At 48.4% G+C, this 22929-nt stretch overlaps 2 protein-coding genes across 3 annotated transcripts in view; one reads left to right on the top strand and one right to left on the bottom strand.

The window, feature by feature from the left end:
* Positions 1–587: 587 nt before the first annotated feature.
* MAP1LC3B (microtubule associated protein 1 light chain 3 beta) lies at positions 588–10495 on the top strand. Its single transcript, XM_075101206.1, has 4 exons — positions 588–1055; positions 3902–3957; positions 6428–6534; positions 8588–10495. The coding sequence occupies exons 1-4, from the start codon at positions 767–769 to the stop codon at positions 8760–8762; spliced, it is 627 nt and encodes a 208-aa protein (XP_074957307.1). The 5' UTR covers positions 588–766; the 3' UTR covers positions 8763–10495.
* Positions 10496–14387: 3892 nt separating this feature from the next.
* The window catches only part of ZCCHC14 (zinc finger CCHC-type containing 14), a 52794-nt gene continuing 44252 nt past the window's right edge, over positions 14388–22929 (bottom strand). The window contains exons 8-13 of one of the 2 annotated variants that reach the window (XM_075101204.1): positions 21953–22226; positions 20500–20591; positions 18894–19021; positions 18356–18496; positions 16799–18268; positions 14388–15485 (exon numbers count right to left, since the gene is read on the bottom strand). In XM_075101204.1, coding sequence (XP_074957305.1) covers positions 15430–15485; positions 16799–18268; positions 18356–18496; positions 18894–19021; positions 20500–20591; positions 21953–22226 — 2161 coding nt within the window. In that variant the 3' untranslated portion in view covers positions 14388–15429. The remainder of the gene's footprint in view (positions 15486–16798; positions 18269–18355; positions 18497–18893; positions 19022–20499; positions 20592–21952; positions 22227–22929) is intronic. The other variant, XM_075101205.1, reaches the window with a different exon arrangement.

The following is a 22929-nucleotide window of genomic DNA, read 5'->3' as shown; positions in this document are numbered from 1 at the left end:
AACATATGTGAGAGGAAAAGAAAGGAAGGCAGCTGAAAGTCTACAGCCAACAGCTTGTGTCAGAAAGCTGCTAAAGGAGAAAACAGTTGGGCATTTTTAATCGCAACGCGGTATCTGCAGGATGAACGCAAGCACAAACTTGGCTTGCGACTGAAATTGTTTGCGATCTAATCAATTCCTGACAAACTGCACGAGCCCGAGTGGTGAGCTTCAAAGTGAATTGGAACACCTGCCCCTAAAATTTTGTTCCCCGAATGCAAACTTTGCCACGGCCTCCTCATAGTCATGTCTATGTGTGCCGAAGGCAAGCTGAAGTCAAACTGAAGGCAAATCACTAAATTTGCACCTCTGCATCGAGGCGAAGTCGCTTAAGAGCACATGTTGTTGAGGGGGGGACATGGTGGGCCATTTTGAGGTGCCATGGCTGCTTGTTGCTGAGGGGCAACATGGCAGGGCACTCTGAGGCGGCCATGGCCTTGTGATGCCGAGAGCGGACACTGGCACAGCGCTTTTAGGCAGCCATGGCTGTATGTTGCTGAGGGGGGACATGGCAGGGCACTCTGAGGCGGCCATGGCCATGTGTGGCTGAGGAGGAGCATGTCAGGGCACTGAAGCGGCCATGGCCATGTGTGGCTGAGGGTGGACACTGGCAGGGCACTGAGGCGGCCATGGCTGTGTGTCACCAAGTGGGTACACTGGCAGGGCACTGAGGCGGCCATGGCCATGTGTCGCTGAGGGTGGACACTGGCAGGGCACTGAGGCGGCCATGACCGCGTGCCCCGCGGGACGAGCGCCGGGGTACTGCAGCCAGCCGGGGGCGGCGGCCGGTCCGCCCCGCCACACTCAAGATGTCGGCGTCGCCGCGGCCGTGCTCGCCCCGCCCCGCCGTGACGCGCGGCGTCAGCTGACGGCGGAACCGCCGGTGGTGGCGGCGGGGGGCGGGCGCCGGCACTCGGAGTCGTCCGCCTCCGCCGCGCAGAGCCGCCGCCGGGCCTCAGGCCGAGCCGCCGCCGCCATGCCCTCGGAGAAGAGCTTCAAGCAGCGCCGCACCTTCGGTGAGCTCCCCGGGGAGGGAGGCAGCGGGGAGGGGTCGCTGACAGGGCTCCCCCCGGCTCCCTCCGGGCCGCGTCGCTCGGCGGGCGGGCCGCGGGGGCGGCCGGCGGGGGCTGCGCTCGCTGCGGGGCGGCGGAGGGGCGGGAATCGGCGGAGCGGGGAGCGGGGAGCGAGCTGATCTCCTGAGGAGCCGCGGGGACCCCCGGGCCGGGGCCGGCTCCCGCTGACAGCGGGTGTCCGCAGGCGGAGCGGGCCCGGCGGCCCTCCCCAGGTCACCGGCGTGGCCGTGCTGCTCCGCCGAGGGCTGCGCGGGGGTCCCCGGCTGCCGGGGCCCCAAGGGAATCGCCGCCTGCTCGGGGCTGAAATGGAAACAGACCCCGGCTCGGCGTCCGCTGCGGACACGGCCGTGGGGCTTGTTCCGCCCCGTTGAGGGGCGAGAGCCTGGAAGTTTGGGTCAGGGGTCTTTTTTGGGTGTCCCGGGGGCGGTGAGTGAGGTGTGGAGGTGGGTGGGAGCGCGGCGCCGAGGTGAGCTCCGCGCTGCCTTGGGAGAGGGGCTCGGGGTGGGGAGATGGCCTCTCTGCATCGTCCATTATCGACTGCAAAATTCCCAGGAGCCTGGAAACATCCCTTTGCGTCGTGTGCCAGGAGCTGGGCCTGCCCGTCCCTCCCGACGTGTCTGCTCAGCGTCCACCTTCGTCCGCGCTATTGACAGGAGAATTAAGCTCCACTTGCAGTTTGGTACTTGGCACGGCGTGAGGAATTCTCTGCTCGGGGAGTTGCGAGTGGGCTGGGATGTTTGCCTCCCGACTCCGTTTAGTTATTGGAAACTAGCAAGGCATCGAAAAGAGCTGTGTAATGATGGCTGGGGAAATGAGATTAGCCTCTTTCTAGAAGGAACAGCCTTGATAGAGCGGTGCCAACACCTCTTTCAGTGCTTAGGATGGGACCAAAGCAATCGGAGAGCTCAGTATCTGTTCATGTGTGTCGGTGAGGTAGGCTGAAATGCTCGGAGGGTAACAACAACTGGCAGCGTAACCTATTTCAGCGTGAACTATAAAATCCCGTACGTAAAATGGAATTGGTGGAAGTAATTGATCCAGATTTTCTTTTCCTTCTGCCTTTGGGTTCAAGTCAAGCTGCTTAAGAGAGCTTTCTGCTGTGCCCACCCATGCCTTTGCTGTTCTGTTAGACATAAGCTCTTCTCCGCATTGAAGTGGGCAGAATTTTGATCTAACAGAGTCTGTGCCTAAGCTGCCTCTTTTCTTCGAGTCTTCCAAAACTGTTTTTGACCCCATCGCCTGTCGGCAGCCTCTGTTGCAGGTATTAAGTTCAGCTAGGATGGCAGCCAAGCAGTTGCCACTGCAGCTAATGTCGTCAGAGAACAGTGTTTATCTGTAGCTGACTGAAGCCTGATTTTGAACACACCATGTACAATAATCTCAATAATTTGTCCGGTTTATGTTCCTTCTACTCCAGGGAGTTCTGCTGAATAATGCTGCCGTGAACAAACCTGTCTCAGTCGAAAAGTTATACTTCTCTGTGCTTGCTAGGTTGATGGTTGGTCTCATCCACTCCCCATATCTCTTGTGTTTCTGGTTAATCTTAAAAAGTATTTTAATTAGCTGGTAATCTCTGCCCTTGAAGTGTTAATGCTGGTCTGTAAGAGCGCAGCTTGTGCCGTGCGATGTGAAGCAGGATGGCTTTCGGGTTCTCGCTCTCGCAGTCAGGTGAAGGCTTTGCATACTCCTTGCCTTAGTTCTGCTTGATTCACCTCCAGCTTAAAACCGTGATTCACGTGAGTTGCATTTCCTTACTGGGCGAGTAAAAAGGCTCGTGGATGTATTTCATGCACACAGACTTAGTATGGGCTAATGGAGAGCTGAGTGATGTTATTGCTGAGTGACGGGGCAGGCAGCGTGTCCTGCGCATTAGCACACCAGCGAGGAGCTGGGCGGGCGGGTGCTGGTCTAAGCTCTTCCTCTCCCGTAAGCAGCCCCTCTCCCTAGGTAGGTGTGTTCGTAAAGCTGTGATGCAACAGTAAATCTTCTCTCTGAGAGGCGTTTATAAGATGGACGTGGCCTGGAAAGCCGTGGCCCGCTGAAAAGAGCTGGAGAGGTTAAAATCAAGTTCACCGAATCTGAAAGTAGGCAGGGTATAAGCAGATGCAAGTGCCTCTAAAAGCAACCCTGTCTGTTTACTTTGGCTCAGGCTTGTACTTTAGCCTGGTTTATAATATCTGTGCTATTAATATTTAGGTCTGAGGAGAGGTGAACTTTATCCTGAAAACTGGCACAGAGAGCACTGAACTGTCTAGGTAGACGAGAACCTACCAACAGCTTCCGCAACAATGGGTGCGGCGTAATCAAAATAGAAAACTGTAATTCGGTAACGCTAGAACGCACGGCGTAAGCTGATGCTGCTAGGCTTCGGCTAGTCTTAGGTCTCAAGTAATTGTTGACAACTTCCTCTTCTGGGATCTCGCAGAAATAGTACAGGATATTTAGTCATTGACTTGGGTGGTGTAATTTGATGCCATAATTTTATGAGTTTAAATATCTGCTTCAGTGGGTAGAAAATGGGGGGGGGGGGGGGGGTCCATCTCCTCTAACACTTTCTAGGAGTCCCAGGCAGTGTGCAGGCAGTACTTGTCACCTTGGCTTAAAGAGCAAAGTACCATCTGTCAAAGGAGAGGTTTTACTTGTGACAGTGCTGTCCCATTTGAAAACTGCTTGGATTTGCTTTTGTGGCTTTTACTAAGATGCAGTCCCTCCCTCCAGCGGTGGAGAAATAAAGTAATAACAGCATTCAGTGTGGATGCTTGAAAAGACTTGTTTTTAATCTCTTGCAGAGCAGAGAGTGGAAGATGTCCGACTGATTCGAGATCAGCATCCGACTAAAATACCGGTAAGTCTGGTTCTTTTCATTTTTCACTTCAATTTCCAGTCTCCTGTTCCTTTTAGTAGTTAGAAACCTGTAAAAGAGCTGTCCTGATGAGACCAAATTAATAGTTGGCCGTTTGGCGTCATTAAGTCTGGATTTCAGAAACATTCTCAAACGAGCAACTGGCAGTCAGTGTGCTAGAGCAAGGTGCTAGCTGGGGACTGGAGGAAACGGCGTTTCCTGTGTACTGAAGTTGCGTGTTGTAACTTGAAAGACAACCATGCCCTGGCTGAGCTCTGAGATTCTCCTGAGTGTTCAGCTCTTCTCATCTCCGTGTTTTTCTTCTTGAAAAGAAGAGGCTGCAAAGGCTAACCAAGAAGAATACACAGTAACGTAGAGGCAGACATGGCTTTTGTCACCAATTTGTGCTGCAAATGCCAGAAACGCCTGCCTTCCAGGAAACAGGCCTTTGCTTGAGGTCTCCAGAAATGCTGCTTGGCTCTCAAACCCCCTCCACCTAGTGCTGGGCCACCTCAGAGAGGGGATCAGCCCTCACCTTGTCGCTCTTCTTTAGCTGGTCAGCTCCAAATGCTGCCTGAGTTTTTATTTTCTTTTATTTATGGCGTCCTCAAGGTTACAAGTGCAAAGCAAAGGATCCTAGGAAGCAAAAGGCATGGATCATGAGCTATTGCTGATGAGTTTTTCGCAGCTGGTGGGCTTTTGTGCGATGTCCGTCCCCACAGTAAGCAATAAGTGCAGCCGTCCTTATGGCCATTTGGTGGAACAGGGGAAGCGTCAGGAGATTTTGGGGGACAGAAGAGAGAACTTAATCGGGCGCCTTGGCCTTTGGTTTGCAGTCACGAGAGCTGGGTGGAAATTCTTCTGTGAACAAGCTCTCTGCAGTTCCAGTGCAAGTTCATTAACAGAAGCAGTTGTTGCCTCCACGTCAAATAGAAACCGAAAGGTTTTCAGTTTCCCTTTAGCTTTAAAGTACATCGCCTCCAAGCTGCTGCTGCTGTTTGCCTGTGATGTTGGATATGGGAGGAAGTAATATTTTATAGCAGAGATTTTCTGACTTTCCTGGAATGTGCAGCTTTCGCAAAAGGCCCTTTCCTAACAAATCTGTGTCCTGACAGAAGATTGTTTTTTCACCCACCTTTCACAGATCACTTAGCTGTAGTCCCCAAGTCTGTGACCACAGATGGAAAACCATTGATTTATAGCAAAGCTCTCATTTGAAGTCAGCCACAGCCTTATTACTAGCAAAAATTGAGAGGTACCTAAGCAATTTGCCAAAGATGCAAACTCACAACTCGGGCAGAGGCCTGCTGGGATCCCTGGAGGCTTGCTGTGGTTGCCTGTCCATGCCCTAGCTTGAGTCACTGCCTCGTTATTATCATTAGCAGTTCTGGATGAGATAAGATGGCAATGTCACGCTAGATGGTAAATCCCTCCCGTGCTGCCAACATCCTTCAGTTTGCTGTTGGAAATATTATCTATTGGTTATGGTCTACCTTTTAAAAAATGGTGTTGGTTTTTTTTTCCAGAATGAGCCAGCATTTCTTTAAATGGGTGTAAGGAAGTCTTTCTCTAATATAATTAAATTGGCTCAATATCTCTTCACCTGTGCAACTTCTGAATATCAACACAGCCAGACCCCGTGAGCGTGGAAATGATCCAAGTGGATGGTGCCACGTAGCTACCGTTGATGCAAAACTGACAAAGCCCACATGGCTGTGGAAACGGGAGCGCACAAATTCTGAGATCATTTCTGAAAAGCAGGAACTATATACAGTTGCTGGGCAGGGTGCTCCTTATATTGGCAAATCTGCAATTTCCTCGTGAATCGAGTAGTTACTACATAACAATCTTGACAGAATTACTGGTTCCTAAGCATGCTGTCTTGCAATTAAGGAGGAGGAATTTCTCTCCTTTGAGGCTTTATACCCCAAAGTAGCTTTCTTTCATGCATTAGAGTAACCATGGAAGGTGAATGGAAGAGCGTACTGATCTGGAGCTGTAGTTCTTAGAAAGAGATGGCCTGAAACTGGAGAAATTCTAGTGAAAACTTGTGCAGTTTGCAGACTTCGTAGCAGCCCAAGCCCCCAGTCAGCCACTGCAATGTGTTAGAGGGAAGCGGGCTTTATCTTTCCTTGGGTTTCCTTGTTGCTGGGTAGTTCGGTGCTAGATTAAGTGATTCCAGGTAACAAATTTTTCTAAAACTGCACTGAAGCCACGGACGTTTGCTGTTAAATCCCTGTTTTTTACCTCTTCATGCAGTGGCTCCTGCAAACAGAACCAGAGGGGCAGGAGAAGATAAATATAATTGTTCCTTTTCCGTTTTGAGATACTGCGTTCACAGATGAAGGGAAATGGAGTTTAGCAAAAACGCTTGTACTTTGCTGTGTGTAACGTGGAAGGGGGAGGTAAGGGCACCAGGCACCGCTCCTGCCTTTCACACCTTCCGCTCCTTTCTTTTTGTGCTCCTTTTTAGGTCATCATTGAAAGGTACAAGGGAGAGAAGCAGCTTCCAGTTTTGGATAAGACCAAGTTCCTGGTGCCAGATCATGTCAACATGAGCGAGCTAATCAAAATCATCAGGTAGTATGCTGTGTAAGATTTCAGTGTGAGCTGCATCAACCTCAGACTATGATCCTTTGTTAATTCCCCACCTGGCCTATGCATCTGAGAGCTCTTTAAATGGAGAATTAATCTAACGAGCGCTTGGTATCATAGCTAGGACAGATTCCTGAGAAGGTGCTCTTCCTTTGGCTTTGCTGCAAAAAAAACTTGGAAAAGAGCTGAGCTGTTAGTCTGTTTTCAAGAGAAATAACTGGTTCCCAGGGGGGTAGGAGGGAGTCTGGGGCCGTGAATGCCTGTCTAACGTGGGTGCATCTGGCCCAGGGTCCCAGCGCTTCCTGCTTGCCTATTTTAGGATGCCTTCTTGGTGTTCTGCCTGGGAGTCCCTCTCCGGAGTGCCTGCCTCTTCCCACCCGCTGCAGGGGGAGCTTGGGCTCGTAGCCAGAGCTCTGAGCTGTCGCATCCTTTGATGGTGAAATGAGGTTTCCCTCAGTGACAGTGTTGAGGCCTGAAAAACCCACACTCTGACCAGTGTCATCTTCTCCCAGCTGTTTCGCAGAGACTGTGGCTTGAGTAGCGCTCCGCTCTGGTGCTTGGAGCTTTGTGTAGAAGAAAAGGCAAAGGGGAAGTAGCCACGGAGAGGAAGTCGTGCGGCCTAAAATTGGTCAGAAGTTCTGCTGAAAGTGCGTTCCTCCTGGCTTAATGTCAAGAAGGAATATTTGATTAGTAAGAGTTCTCAAGCGGTAAACGTGGAAGTTAGTAGCAAACCAGAGTTGGCGTTTTGTTGGTCGCGGTATAGCAGGAAGCTGGTTCTTGGAGGCCACAAGCTGTAATAACTGAGAGTTGTCCCACGTGTCCAAACAGTCCCCTGCCTCCGAGGCTTGTACAAAAACTCTATCGCAAGCAAATCCCAGCTCTTACATGAGTAAGAAAGTGAGATAGGGTTTTGGAAGCAGGAACCAGATTGCTCAAGTCTTCCAGAATTTCTCATGAACATTAAAGGCCCTGGGCAAAAAGGTTAACAGCCAGCTGCAGGATTTTCCCCACCTTTTTTCCTTTGGCTTCGTTGTTAATAGGTGACTTGGTACTAGCTGGACTTGGTCCTCAGCCAGCTCCTCTTGTGCCTAGCAAAGCCTGTCCTTCCCAGCCCTCAGAGAGCCACTGCCTTCTCCCAGCCTGCTGTCTTGGGAGCGATCAGAGCTTGGTCTTGGGAGGGTCCCTTTCCAGAGCTGTGGCTGGGCAGCTAAATAAATCCTTGTTTCCAGCCGCTGCTGCCCCTCAGCAGCCAGCAGAAGCGGCAGGGAGCTCTTCTCATCTGTTCTTTCTTTGATTGCACCTTCACGCATCCGAGTTCCTCTTTGTGAAGCAGTAGGAGAGCTCCTCTCTGCAGACCTGCTTTCCAGCAGGCAGTTTAGCAGAAATACCTATTTCCCCGTAACCGGAGTGAACGATCCAAGGGAAACCCCGAAGCTGGGTGTTCACTGTGCCGCGCAGTCTTGTGAAGCCTGTCGCGCTCTGCCCTCCTGGGATGCTTCTCCTGGGAGGTGGAGAAGACAGGGTGAGGTGCTCCAGAGGTTACAGAGCTGGTGACAGAGCGAGTTTAAAAGGTCCAGGGCCTTCTCACAGAAGTTCTGCCCGTCCTCCCTCCCTGTCTTCACTCGGATCCCTCAGGGTCAGCCCGAGTTTGCGTTCCCAGTGAGACGCCGGTGAGCTAAGCCGTGAGCCCCGCGTTCCACAGGCCTCACGTGTTTGCTGGGTGTGCAGGCACCGTCCTGGCAGGGAGCACCTCCTCCTTTTCGCTCCAGGTTAATGCCCTTCTGGAGCGTGGCTTTTCCAGCGAAATCAGGGCTTCTGTCGGTGTATTTGATGGGACTTAGTAAGTGAAATTAATACAGCTTTGAGGTGGGAAGCAAATGCCTTCTCCAGTGGCGGGGCTGCTTCGGGTGGGGACAGCCTCCTGCTGTCGGTGAGGGAGGCCTTGGTTGTGCCCTCTGTCCTAAAGCCTTTGTTAGCGCGAGTGGAAACACACGGTCACCCCAGTGAAACTCCCTCCTCCCTCCGCTCCCCCCAACAGGCGACGCCTGCAGCTCAACTCCAACCAGGCGTTCTTCCTCCTGGTGAACGGACACAGCATGGTGAGCGTTTCCACGCCCATTTCCGAGGTGTACGAGAGCGAGAAGGACGAGGATGGGTTCCTGTACATGGTGTACGCCTCTCAGGAGACTTTCGGAGTGCAATCTTCTGCCTAAGACGCGCAAGCGGCTTCTAGCCTAGGATTTCGGTTTACCCTTGGCCATCACCCCCACTCTTCCCCACACACACCCCAGGGAAAGAAACGGATGTCACCTCCGCTCTCAGTACCTTAGCGTAGTCTTGCTTTAGCAGGTGTCTCATCTTACCTTGCCTTGTTTGTGACTATTAAACAGTACAGACGAGCACCTCCAGCTTTGAAACCTGCTGTAATATTCCACACAGGCACATTTACCTTTCTGGACTTTATGAATGGAACCCGATTGTGCACGTGACGATTGCGAACAAAGGGAAACCCGATTGACTTATTAATGAACAAACAGGCACCAGGGAGGAGCTAAAGGGTTTCGTGTGACAGTTTTCTGGAAAAACCTCCCTATGATTCCTTAAAGATTATTTCTTTTTTTTTTTCGAATGGGAAGGCTTTTCATGAGAGCAAATACGTTTTAATGTTCCAAAGCGAAGCTTTGTCTTCTGCAGCCCGATGAGCTGCGGTGAGTTAAGGCACGCGCTTGGGCTGAGCCGGGGGAGGACAACTCTTTTTTTTTTTTTTTTTTGTGTGTCCGTTTTTTTGTTTTTATGGCACCGCAAACTTAGGAGTGGTGCCAGTTTCTGGAAAAATAAAAAATAAAAAATAATTAAAAAAAAAAAAACCTCATACCAAACACCACAGCTTTATTGTAGATTTAGGAAGTGTTTAACTGTAAAATGCACACCTGGACAGGCGACACTGAAATAAACTCCAGTCTGTTACGACTTTCCAATCCCTGTGTGTTCAGTGAAACACTGTTGTTCATATGAGCTCGCTTCCAGAAGGTCACCCCTCCCTTGCCCGGAGGTTTGCCGTTCCCTCGCCCGGCAGAGAGCCCGCTGGGAGGATCCCTCCCTCCCGTCCTCGCCGTCTCCGTCCGCTTGGCACGGCGGGTAGGTTGAAGCCCTCCGAGGCGAACGGCTTTTGTTTTACGCACCTCCGTTCCGGCTGGGACTGGGACGTGCCGCAGGAATTGCCAACCCACGCCGCCCGACCAGTCTGTCGCTCGTTTTGCCTGTTGCCACCGAGGCGGGGGCGGTCAGGGAGAACCGCTGGCGGGAGCAGCTCACGGCCAGGAGTTGCTGTCGCGAGTTGGCGAACCAATTGTATTACTTTTTTTGTTTCCTTTTCTCAATTCCATCGCTGAAGGCTCCTGCCACTTTGCGCGGGGTTTGGAAAATCTCGGTGTCAGTACTGGCCTGAGCAGGGAGGCAGCCTGTGCAGAGGAAAGCAATCTCATAGGACCTGTTATTTTTTTTCCTCTAGAGTCGTTGTCAAGTGACGTGTAGCAGGATGAGATTACTCTTGTATATTATGTGTCTGTGAACTAACTACATCTGTTACTGGAAGCTAAACTTACTATAACGGGGGGGGGCGGGGGGGAAAGAAGCAATACTACTGCGTCTTGGCACTCTAGCTCAAAAAAGGTGTACAATTTGTACCCACCTACACCTCTTTGCATGCATCTCGTTCACAACGCTTACTTCTGATTTTTTTTTATTGTTCTTTGTGTTTTTACTCCAACGTAAACTTTTAAATGCAGCTTGTTCTTTGTTTAGTTTTGTTCGTGTAAGAAATTGTTTAACTCATAACTGACAACCAGACTTGTAATTACGACGTGATTGACTGATATTCCTGTACAAATGTTGCTTTTTTAAAATTAATACAGTGCTGATATGGATGGATTACATCCCAACTTAATTATGGCTTGCGTGGTTATTTCTGGGCAGCTTTTTAAAGTCGAATCTCTATAAGGCAGGGCACAGAGAGGTCCGTTCCACCTGCCTCAGGACGCTCAAGGACGCGAACAAAGTCCTGCTGACGGCAACTTCTACGGGAACCTGTGGCTCGGCGTTCCCAGCTCAGAGCGGGAGCTGCCGCCCTCCAGGAGGGATTTCGGGTGGAATCACCCTGTTAAAGGGTTCTGCTCTGGAGCCGGGCCCACCCGGGGCGCGCCTGCCCGCGGGTGGGTTCCCAAATCGCGCTCACCCGCCCTCGCAGCTTCAGAACCCGCTGCAGACGTGCCCCGCGCGAGGGCTGAGCCGAGCTGGCGGAGCGGAGCCCGCAGGCGGTCCTGCGGAGCAGGGCACGGAGCTTTCCCCGCTCAGCCCCCCCCCCCGGCACCGCCTTCCCTGCGAAACCCGCTTCGGGCGTGCGTTGGCAGCTGGAGCCCGGCTCTCGGTAACGAAGGGCAAGCGCCAACCCTTTCGGAGCCCTCGCAAGCGCTGTCGTAGATCTGCGATGCGCGAGCAGATGTCTGGGGGTGGAGAGACAGTAAGAGTAATAACGGGAATTTAAAAAGGCCCCTGGAATCGGCCAAGCTGGAGAAGCCCCCAAACAGATGAAGCCCCTTTAAATAACAAAAAAAAAAAAAAAAAAGAAGTTCTGTTTAAGTCTTTATTTTCCATACATTAAATTTACTCGATAAAAACATTCTAAAAATGTACAATTTTACTTTTAACAAAGTATAATAAAACATAAAAATCCCAATACCAGAATACTTGACATTTACAATTCAAAATCAAATTAGCTGAATATTAAATATTTACAAAACTATTTAAAATATTTATAAAGTTACATGCACAATTCGTAATACTAGAATTGACCGAAGTAAAAGAAATGGCTCAAATGGGAGCAGGAGTTTCCTTCATTCCTAGCGGAAAAGTTATGTCCAAGAGAAGCTGTTAATCTGCACTTGAAAACACACAGGATTTGCTTTCTGCTTCAGTACCGACACGTTTCTTGCTTACGTAAGAAAAATTTCAGAGAGCAAACGGGTAGTTCCAAGGGTTTATCGCACGAGACGGCGGCGGGCCGGGCTACCGCCGCCACGACCACCAGAAGTGTTCGCCCGACTCTTGCGAGAGCTCCGTTTCATGGATTTCTGTCCAGATTTGCCCACATCCATCCTTCAGCGGGTGTCCTACGCTACCCCGAACCCACAGCTCCGAGCGCCCGTGGCCGCCGATACGCAGGCAGCTAGCCCAGAGGCAGGGGTTCCCCGACGATGGCATTTCTGTTCTGGGGAGGAGTGTCGCCCTGCCGAATACCACAGACCGCCGTTAGTTTCTGAGTACCTCCGCCCTGAAGCTTGCCAGCGAGAGAGAACATGAAACAGAATCTGGGGTAACGGGAAAGGACTAGTGTTAAATCTTTGCTTTCAGAAGCCTGGCGCTTAATTTGCCAAGATTTAATGACCGTGGTATGAAAAAATTTCACAAAAAGTGGAGCAAGACGTGTTATTTTAAAGGAGAAGTATTGTGCAACGCTCTGATCAACACCTCGCTTGCTAAAACGAGGCTTCCCTCTTCGCCCTCCTGCTGCTGAGCATCAAGCCTGGCCCATTTATTAACACTTGAGGTGCAGACCGCCGGTGCGAGGAGGAGCTCGCTGGAAATCCCATCCTGTTTCGAGTGTGTCCATCACCAACGCTCCCAACTGGAAAACGCATCCAAAACTGCGCCGCACGTCGCTCGCTCCCCCGAGGGGAGACTCGTCGCTAACTCCTCCGTGCCCCTGCAGGGAGAGGACTTGGGATTCCCTTCCGTCTCTCATTTAAAAATCCTTTCTATTCCGCTGTGAGATCCATTTTGAGGACTAATTCTTTTGATGCTTTTAGGACAAAGATAGGAATAAATAGCGTTCTTGGAAATCTCCATCTTTCAATGTATAAAAATAGGTTTTAAGAACTGGTTCTTTCAGCCGGTGAAGCTGGAACAACTATTTTAAAACAAGCTGCCTTCCTTTTTTGGGGGTGATGGGGGCGGAAAAAGATGGATTTGTGCCTTTTAAAAACAGATTAAGGATTATTTTACGGAACTAAAGTGCTCTGTTGGGACTTACCAACTTTGGTTGTTCTTGGTACAGAGTGGACAGCGTTCACTAGCAGATCTGAAGCCGCAGCTCGCTCTGATTTAGGGAAGGCTCTGCAATTGCTGCTGGCTCGAGCATTTCTCTCTTAGACTTGAGTTGCTTTAAGGTACTCAAGACTTCTGAATTGGAACTAACTCTAAAACCAGACTTCACCATTTAAAAACGTTACCTAAAAATACACAGAAACCGCTTTAAGAAACATCAGCCTTAACTTTACATAAAGGAAACAATCCCAAAGCAAGCTCTGAAGAAAGGAAGGAAACAGTTTGCTGGACAGAAGTTCAGGTTTACAGTCCTTTTGTTACCGGTTTCGACTCTGTGATGAATTTTAGACAAGACTGGGCACCCAGCCGCGGGCACTACACCAAAACACAACCGGCACAGATACTGTTTTTGCTGTTGATTTTTGCTGTTTTGAGAGGGTTTTTAACACTTGCATGTGTGTTGAAATACAGTTTATTTAAATACCATTCAGTTTTAAAATACTGTTTTAAAAAAGTGGAAAAAAACCTAAACGTTAAGGTTTGGCTTTCAGCACATGTTCCAGGCCACTGGAGAGACCCTCAAAGCTGTAAATAGTAAACATCGTCACCGAAAACTGCACGTTTCCTTCAGCGTGATGACAGATTGTTCCTACCATTGTCTCGAGCTCATTAAGGCAAAGTAAATTGCATTGTCAGTTTTCACCGCTTTAGTGTTGTAGGTCTGACAGTTGTTCCTTAGGACACAGGTAACCTCCTCCAACGCAGGCAGAGCGAACGCAAGCGTTTCAGTGTGCGCCGCACCGCGGGGCGCGTGAGCGGGGCTGAGAATACACAAATCTGGTAATTTTTTTTCATTGCATAGGAATAAAAATTCTTTTTTTTTTTTTTTTAAAAACCAAACATTACGCAAATTTAGATTTTGGTTTCCACGAAGCCAAATCCACTACGAGCTGCAGGTCGCTACCCGGGCCGAGTTTGGTTTCTGGCCATCTCACGTTACCGCGCCTCTCCGGTGATGCTCCCGTATCCTGCGTGCCTCCCCGGCCAGGCTGGCGACCGCCCGCTGGGAAAGCGGGACTGAAGGATGGCCCAGAGCGTTTCTTTCCTACGAACGCGGTCCAGGAAGGTCTTGACTGTCAAGCTACTGCGTTCCCCCCTCACACTGACGTTGCATTGCTAAGGCCTGACCTCCTCGGGGCGGCTCTGCTCCGCTTCAAAACCTCCTCCTCGGATAGGGCTTCCCTCCCTTCCGAGCGAAAGTCAGCCGCGCCACTACAAATACTATCCATCCTGGTGTGGTTTAAATTGGTGTAAGAAATACCTCCAAGTGTAAACAAGGCTTCAGACTTTAAAGGTGTCTTCCAAATTACAGTATGCAAATATACTTCTATGTCAGACATTTTAGAGAAGGCCTCACCCATTTAATGCTGTCAGATTCCTCGGGTGAGCCATGAGGATTAGTATCTTCTTTCAACCAGACAGGACCAAACTGTTTCAAATGAGCAGTTCAAGGTTTGTTTGGCTTCCTCTCAAGTCCTAATTTAGATTTGTCACCCACAAATTATGTACGCTAAGTAGTTAACACCAAAGCTAGTCATCTACAATCTATTGCAACGAAGGAGGCTGACAATAAATCCTTCAAAGTCTTGATAATAATGAAGTTTACTACCTTTTACATGTTTGACTTCTACCACTTCTGAATCCTGTAGCAAAAGCCTTGGGGTAGGAGTCAAAGGTTTCTTGGTTTTTTTTTTTTTGTTTTGTTTTTTTTTTTATATATAAAGTAAAGCAAAAGTTTACAAACTCTGCTGCCAGAGTTGTGGTTTGTTTTTTTTTTTTTCAGGATGGTTTAAAATTCATTTACAAAAGCAGAATAATAAGGTTTCTGTGAAAGAGACCTATATACAGTAACAGGACGTAAAGGTTGTTTTGTGTATTACAAGAAAATATCCTTGAAGCCTTTATGACTCTGGAGTCTCTGGGACTTGGACCCTTGGAAACTAAGTTTATTCCGCTGCTGGGAACCCAGCACTATCTAGTAATAAGTGAGACAATGAAGCACAAGTTTGTTTCCAGAAGGAACCGAAACTGCCGTGTGTGTTCTTTTGGAAGGGAAAGGAGAGACTTACTTCAGATTTTTATTGTGTAGTTAAGTCACATAGCCTGCTGGTGCCAATTTTTAAAAATTGGAACTTCTTTGCCTCTTGCACTGGTCTCAGAGTGACACTGTCTGCTCAAAGTGCAGAAAGCTTGAAGAGTTTTACATTCTTCTGTAGTGCAATCCTTAAAAATCCCAGAGATTAGTGCCTGATCACTTTTGAAAAAAAGTAGACGTTTTACCTAGCCCAGGGGTGCCAAAGTCCTTCTGGCGAACGGCCGCTCCTACCTTCAGCCTCCACTTCAGAACGTAGCTGCCCTGTAGTTAAGATGTTTCACCTTAGGAAAGTCCACATACGGCAACATTCTCCAGCAAAAAAAGTACGATGGATGTTGTAATTGCAAGAGAGAACGCAGCTGGCCAGCTCCACTGTCCATCCAGTCCGCATCGGTCCTACGACACGCGGTCAGAAGTTCCAACAAGATCCAAGCTTGAATTTGGCAATCAAAAATGGGTTTGATGCACCCCCTAAGCTAGATTTTCTACCTAATCTAATAAAGTAAAGCACCTTTGGATTAAAAAATACATTAAGCTTAACAGCAACTGGACGTCTCAGTTTTGTATTTCAATCTCCTTATACCTCCATGGCTTACAGTATTTTCTTGCCAGATGATAAAATATCAGTCTGTGGAGTCAAGACTTTCAGAGGGAGGAGCGTACTTCAGCCTAAACGTACCTGGGGGAGAGGAAACAGAAGAATTAAACACCAACCTTCTCGCATTCATCACGTCTCAGACCTTTCCAAAAAAATCCTGCTGCTTTTTAGACACCTAACACAGCGTTACAGCGTCCCGCCAGCTTGCCGTGCTGCCGAGAAGCTGCAGAAGAGGCTGACAAGGGTGTCTGCAGCTGGCGGAAATGAAAATCAAAGCATAGCTTTACGCAGTAGAAGTGACCGGCTTCGATGTAGTTTTAGGGCCGGCAAAAATTCGTTTGGGAGAGTTTACGTGCAAATTTAATTAAACGAAATGAAATTCAGCTTAAAGAGACAGCAGACGATATTCCTGAAGTTCTCCGGATTTAGGACTGACAGGGCAGCCTCACTTCTTCCCCACTATCAAAAAAATTAGCCACAAACCCCCCACTAATTAGTTACATTTTAGCACTGCTGTAAATTGCTGCCTCAAAACCAGGCGCTTGTCAATTTAGAGTGGTCAAACACTTAAGACCTCGTCTGCGCCCTACAAAACCAGACAGACACCACAGACAAGACACAGTGCAGAATACAAGACCTCAGCGCTCCTCGCTCCAGGCAAAAGTTTGACTTTAATTTTTTTAAGCCTGTGCAAATTATCTCAACACAATATGGCAATCAAAAGAAAAAAGAAAAACAGGACTCAAAAGCGCTCTCGGTAAAGTAATCTTTCTCTTGTAGCTGTTTCCCCCGCCTGGAAATAAGGATTTCAGCTCTCTCCTAGAGAAGCCTGTGCTGTAACCGAGTAAGCAACAGGCCCTGCAAAGTAAGTATAGCGGCAAACACGGGACCTCCGAGAGTGACTGAACAGCAGTTCATCATTTATGTTATTATTTTGGGTAGGAAGGGAAAGGGGGAAGAGAGATGTTCAGTTTTAAACTTCCTGGGGAACTTGCAATTACAAAAGATGACCCTGATGACAAGGGATTAGCAGCAACAACAATTCTTCTGCAATCTGTCCGCAGTAGCTCCCTCCCTCCCTCCGTCCGTGGTTCTCCCCTTCCCAGAACCCAACGCACCCCCCGCAGAGCACCTGGGTCCGACCCAGGGCCTTACTTGGGCCCTGCCCTCGCCTTGGGTCTCCACAAAAATAAGTTTCAACTTTTGTAGACACAGCTCAAACCCACCGCCTTTCAAGAAGAGGGTGAGCTTTTTTTTTTAATGCAAGTCAGAAATGAAGAGGCGGCCCTTGTATCGCCTCCCTCCACCCTCGGGGTACGCGGCCGTTCCCCCTCGGCTAAACGCGATGCTCCGTGTAAGCCACGTCCCGCGTCAGCCCCTCCGCCGGCTTTTACCTTGTCGATTGAAATCCATGGGAGGCTGTTTGCAGTCCTGAGCTCTGTGACCACTGGCCCCACAGTTGTAACAGGAGAGATTCCCATTTTTTTTGTGACTCGACCCATTGCTGTTTCCCATCATTCCCTGTGCCTGATACACCCCCGCTGTCCCTGCCATAAAGTTCTGCATTGGCGGTACGGCAAACGTCGACTGCCCAGTCATTACGGAGTCCGGTGCGATACCGCTGTTGTAGGCGGTGTGGACCACCGGGAAAGTCGTGCTGCTGTTGTACTGCTGCGTGTTGATGTAGCCATTACTACACAAAGGGCTGAAGGGCAGAAATGGAAAAGTAAACATTGAAGGTCCTGAAAACGGGTGTTGGAAATAGTTGGCGTAGCTGACGGTCATACCACTCGAACCACAGTTCCCGCTACACCCGCAGGAGCTGCACACCATGCACCCGGGCGGCTGCGGCTGCTGCTGCTGGTGGTGGTGGTGGTGATGGTTCTGGTTTGGTACCGGGATGCTCCCTGCGGATCCGCTGCTGCTGCTGCTGCTGCTACTGCTGCTGCTGCTGCTGCTGTAGAAGTTGTTCTCGGCAACAGATGAGAGCGTGGGGCTGGAGCTGGGTGCGGGGCAGCTGGGCAAATTCGCCATGGTCGCAAACGACGTGGAGGGGTGGCTGCTGGAGGAGGCTGCGTTACTGTTTGCACAGAAGCTGCCTTGCATTGGCGCCACTGGCACGCTGCTCATTGCGGAAAAGGCAACTTTGGTGTTGGCTGTGTACAGAGCAGTCCGAGGATTTATTATTGCAGGGGACACCGTTATTTGCATATTACTGGAGCAGGAAGTCTGTCCGGCAATGGCAGAATCAGTAGGAAGAGACGAAGACACCAGGAGTTTGATGGGTGGACGAGCCACGTGGAAGACCGTGCTGGATGTTACGGTGGCAGCAGTACTAGTTTCTACTATTAATCCTGGCTGCTGAGCTGTTTTTATCACTCTGTCCAGAGCCGAAGCATGTACAACTTTGGTTCGAGGACCAAAGTTAATAGTAGATGTGGGCGAGCTGTTCTCAGCAGCCCCTGACAGCACTTGTAAGGGCTGGTGGGGAGAAGACGCAGACATTACATCCACCACCGTGTTTCCAAAGCTCTTCTCCATTTTTATGCTGCCCCTAGGACCAGGAGAAACTTTATTTCTTTCTTCTAAAGATAAAAGCGAATGCATAGACGATGAAAGTAACTTCATGTCTGCATTGCCACGGTCTGATTTATGCACTGAATTTAGCATCCGGATGGGGGTGATGTGAGTAGAGGCCGCCGACATCATTTGCATTGGCAGAGCGTGGTGGCCGGACGGATTGGAGCCTGCATCGTTTTGCACTGGTAAGACCTGAGCCGTGGGTCTGGCAGAGCTCGAAGTGAAATGATTCAGTAACATCACTGGCTTCTCCTTTTCTGAACCGTCTAAGTGAATCTCTAAACCTATGGGACAGAAAACATCTATAAATACATATAAATACTAGACAAAGCCAGGCAGCGCAGGCACCCTCTATGGTCGTTTCTGCTTACGTCTCTCGTTCTCCTCGGCGCTGTCTGAGCTCTCTTCCCGTGTCTGGATCCCCATGGGGCTGGAAGAAGAGCTGGAGTACTCGGAAGAGCTGCCCTCCCGGGGCAGCGGGTGGGCTGGCTGATCCACATCCACTCGCAGCTCTGCGGATACAGGGTGCGCGAGCAATCAGGGAACGCGAGCAGGAGGGGCAACACCTACTTGACAGGTCCTAATTACAACTGTTTCACGACACCATCTAACATACGGCCATGCTCAAGATTTACAGATATGCATCAGCTAAGCAGCAGGATGCGTAAGGGTGGCTGACTAGTGCGGCTAACCATTGGCACAGCAACCATAAAGGGGCAGCTATTTTTTATTGCACTCCATGTACACAGGAACCGGACATTTTGATGGCTCCCTATTAAGCCGATGGCATTTTGGAAGATAAAGCTTATGACAGGTTGGTGAAAAAGCAGTGTAAGAAGGAGCTTGCTCTTGTGCAAGGGCATATTCAGCCCCGAGAGCACAGCAGTGTCCTCTGCTCCTCTTTCTTACCTGCAGCATGGTTGCCACGAATACTCTGGATGGGCCCTACGTGCGTAGTAGGGGGAACCCTTGCCACACCGCTGCTGGTAACTGAAGAGGGTGTTGTGGGGTTTAGGCACCGCTTCTCTGATTTCTCTCTATAGGGTGATGGAGAAAGGGATGAAGAAACAAAAACTGGCTAAAGCACAATAGATAAATCAATTTCTGAATGAACCTGAGGCAGACAAAACCCACTAATTCCACTTTCATCCACCTTGAGTTTTGTTTCAGGCAGGATGAGTAATCATCCACTAAAATATCATGCTAATTTCAAATGGAAACATTTGGAAATGACATCAATCTCGACCATAGCTTCTTGCCAGCAGTTACATTTGGACTATTTGCCACCTGATTACAATACTAATGCTCTTATTTGTACAAGGTAAAAACATCAGACGGTGACTAAATTCTATCACACATTACGTAAGCGTGTCCCAAACCTAGCCAGGCACCCCAAAGCCAAAGAAAAGCCAAATGCAGTCCAAAGTGTTCATTTTCTAAACACACTCTGGGAAAACTAAGACTGATGAAAAATGCTGTCAAGGAGCTTTGATAAATGGGCATGGATTTGGATTTTTTTAATTGCTTTTTAAGTAACTGCAGTAGCTTTGGAATAAACATTTCTCTCTAAGTAGAGAGACAAAAAAATAGGACAACCTGTTGCATCGGTTTCCCCAGAGGGCTATTAATATTGCACAGAGCGCTGGCCTTCTTTGTATCACCTTCGCCACATAAAGCTGTGATCTTCCTGAGACCAGGGTTACCTGCAACAGCCCTGACTGTCAGTGGTTTGTCCCCATACAACGTTAGAAGTCCAGACGTTGTACGGGCGTCATCTGGCAACCTCGCACGCCAGCTCCGGCAGTCAGCAGGGGCCTGAGCGGCCGCAGCTGCCACAGCTGGCGTGGGTCACCGCAGGACACCGAGGAGGCTCTCCAAGTAGCTATGCTCCATCCACACTGACTGGAAGCCAACAAAAATTGTCAGGTCTTAAGAAGAAGCCGTCCTGCTGGGCATCCTGACTTTCTGTGTGCATCACCTGAGCTTGCAAACCCTACAGCTCAGTGCCTGGCTTGCCCGATTCCCTCCTACCCCATCAATCTTAGGTGGGGGTAAGCCCAACATCTAAACGGGCTTTGCACACCTGCTTTATGATATCTATTATACAAGTTTTTTAAAAGCCCTCGGGAAAAGTACATATCTTTTGTAAATGATTTTAAAAAATGCCCCCCTCCTTTGAAGAGCTGTCGACGTGACAGGTGAAGACGGGCATTTACGTTACGACTGGGTTGCCATATCCCTTTAAAACAGAGTTCACAAATCCTTTGCATGCAGTTATCTTTATCACAGCCCTAACAGGCAACAATAAACCAGTAAGTACTAAACATGATCTAATAAACCTCCGTTTCAAGAGCTTTTCAAAGGAACCGACAACTGAAGAGGAAGGGAGATAAGCATTATCCACACTCACAGATGGGAATCCTGAGAGGTTTATGGTCTGGAAAGCAAAGACCGTTGTAAAACTCACAATAAATACCTTATGACCTTAAAATGACGGTTTTTCCCCAGCACTTACTTCTCCAACTCTAGCTGGGTCTTGAGCTTCTTCTTTGCTCCCATGGTGAGGGATTCAAACTTATTCAGATCTTCCTCAGTAAGACTCAGAAACTTGTAAAGAAAAAAAATGTGTGCTTAGTTTTACAGCCTGAAATATTCTTATTTACATTTTCAGGAAAGATCCATTCTGAAAGGCAACTTTAAAGCCTTTTTTTTTTAAACATATGTTAATTTAAGGAAAACTCTCTACTCCAGTTTTAGATTATAGAATCAGTGTAGAATAGAAGCGTGGGGGACTGGAATGAAAGAAAGAACATCCATAGATTAAATTTAATTAGGTGTGTGCTTATATTAACTATTCACAATAAAGCTGAAGTAATCCGTGTACATATTAAAATAGAACTTTGTGCTACAAATGAGTTTAAGGATCTGGTTCTCTTAAAAAAAAAAATCACTCCAGTTTTCCTAGTTGTGCCATTTGACACAGAAATCAATGACAGTCACCTCATCAGTTTAATTGGAAACTATACTCCAAAATTAAATTTTATAATAAAATATAGACATAGAATATGAAAGTAAAAGATACGTTCATAACATAATGTAATGAGAATTAAAGCCAAAGTATGCATAATAATACTTTCTTTTCTTAAAACACACTAGACTATGCACAGTTTTGCTGCTTTATTAAAGAAAAGAACACCGGATGTTTCCCTTCACATGAAGAAAATAAAATCAGACTACTCTGGTAACATTATAATTAAATACACACAACATGCTACAGCCAGCACAAAGCCATCCTCATTTAGACCTGGCTCAACCTAAGTACTTAGTCCACTGGAGGGCGTGCAAGGCTCAAAGACAGTAAGAGGACACGAATTTTACAGATGGAGCTGGGTAAATGCTGTAAAAGTATTCTATTTAGATAAAATCCAGCACACATCAGTATCATTGGTGACTCTTACTATGCAAATACATAAGGGATTATTTTTCCGCAAGAATTTTTTGCAGAAAACAAAACCCTCACATTCACTTGCAGGTCCGTGTGCACGCTAACGTTCATGTCAGCAGTCTCTCTGAATTTATTTTTTAAAAGTAAGGATAACCAAAGATTTTGGGAGAAAAATCAATCAAGAAGCAGAAATTTTAAAAAAAATCAACAAGTTTTAGTTATCTACTGCACATCAAAGGGATGAACAGGGAGCCAAAGCAGAGCCCTTAGGACAGCATTCAAGCATTCGGTGAAGAACACTGGAACAGGCGGCAGCTGTTGAACAGCCCGGACGCAACACAGATCAAAACCAGAAAGAAGGTTTTCATCAAAACATTACTGCTTCAAGAGAGTGCAAACCTTCGCAGCATTTGCCAGTAACTTCTGCAATTCTCAGTGCAGATGTTTGCAGCCTCTCTCTCCGCACTAGAAAACACAGGGATAATTTAAAAGCTGGCTCCCTTTTCTTAATCCGCTGCCCTACCTTCTCCATCGTGAGCTGTTTGAAGACAGGATAGTATTTGTGCAACCGCAGTTTCCTGAGCCAGTCTAAGATCCCGTTTTGCTCCTGTGTCTGAGGGGTCTGTGGACTGGAAGACATTAACATGGGTGAAGAAGAGGTGTCCATCTGGGTGCGATAGGCCAGCGATGAGCCAGTGCCTCCTGCATGGGAACAGTGGGGTAGTGCAACGGGAGCAGCAGCCGAGTGCTGAACATGATTCTGAGAAGACTGAATGCCAGCCACTCCACATATAGGTCTGCAAAATAGCAATGTAATTCGATTTAGCACACTGAGAATACCTGCCACCCAGAGCTCAGCTCCTACGGCCATACAAGCCTACCACTTTCCAGGATTTCTGGTAAAACCTGCGCTGTTTGATCCGAGTTAAGAGATTTGTACCTGTGCTGTTCAATAGCGCAATACAGACGGCGCCGTTTATGGCAAATAGCGAGCCTTATCTTCAGCTTAAGCAGAGGACTCCTAGAATCACCGACAATGTATGTTCTACTACTTCTCTGTGATTTAAAAAAGGTTTAGAGAGAATGGCCGTGGTTCAGCTTTGCATTATCAAAAACAAGCCCAAATTAACCCTGTGGAATTTTTTTTTTTTACATATTGAAGTGGCAAAATAACCCACAATATTGGCTCCTTGGAGGGTCTTGTTAGAGTAAATGAAAATTGCCTCTTCAGAGAATGAGCTCCGAGGTTGCTAAATCCTAACAGAAGGCAAGAGAGTTTCTTGCCTTCTTTTCCCCAAGGCTGACTTCTACCTCTCTTAGAAGACATTTCCTTCCTCCCTCTGAAAGGAAAACCCCTGCTGTACAAGGAAACACGCAAATATGCTGCAGAGAGAAAAAAACCTTTCATGGATGCTCTAGTCTCCCTTTGCCCACAAAGACTTATACGAGCGATGACCAGATCTGTGCCTACAACTTGGATTAATTCCTTTAAGTATGTGA

The sequence above is a fragment of the Phalacrocorax aristotelis genome, chromosome 8 (assembly GCF_949628215.1).
Source record: "Phalacrocorax aristotelis chromosome 8, bGulAri2.1, whole genome shotgun sequence".
Classification (NCBI taxonomy): domain Eukaryota; kingdom Metazoa; phylum Chordata; class Aves; order Suliformes; family Phalacrocoracidae; genus Phalacrocorax; species Phalacrocorax aristotelis.
The sequence above is the reverse complement of the archived record's forward strand: the minus strand, read 5'-3'. Positions and strand labels throughout refer to the sequence as shown.

Bases quoted from the DNA above. Each gene is read 5' to 3' on its own strand.
- MAP1LC3B (XM_075101206.1), top strand. From the start codon at position 767: ATGACCGCGTGCCCCGCGGGACGAGCGCCGGGGTACTGCAGCCAGCCG. The intron at 1,056-3,901 runs GTGAGCTCCCCG...AATCTCTTGCAG, and splicing joins CAAGCAGCGCCGCACCTTCG to AGCAGAGAGTGGAAGATGTC. The intron at 6,535-8,587 runs GTAGTATGCTGT...TCCCCCCAACAG, and splicing joins GAGCTAATCAAAATCATCAG to GCGACGCCTGCAGCTCAACT.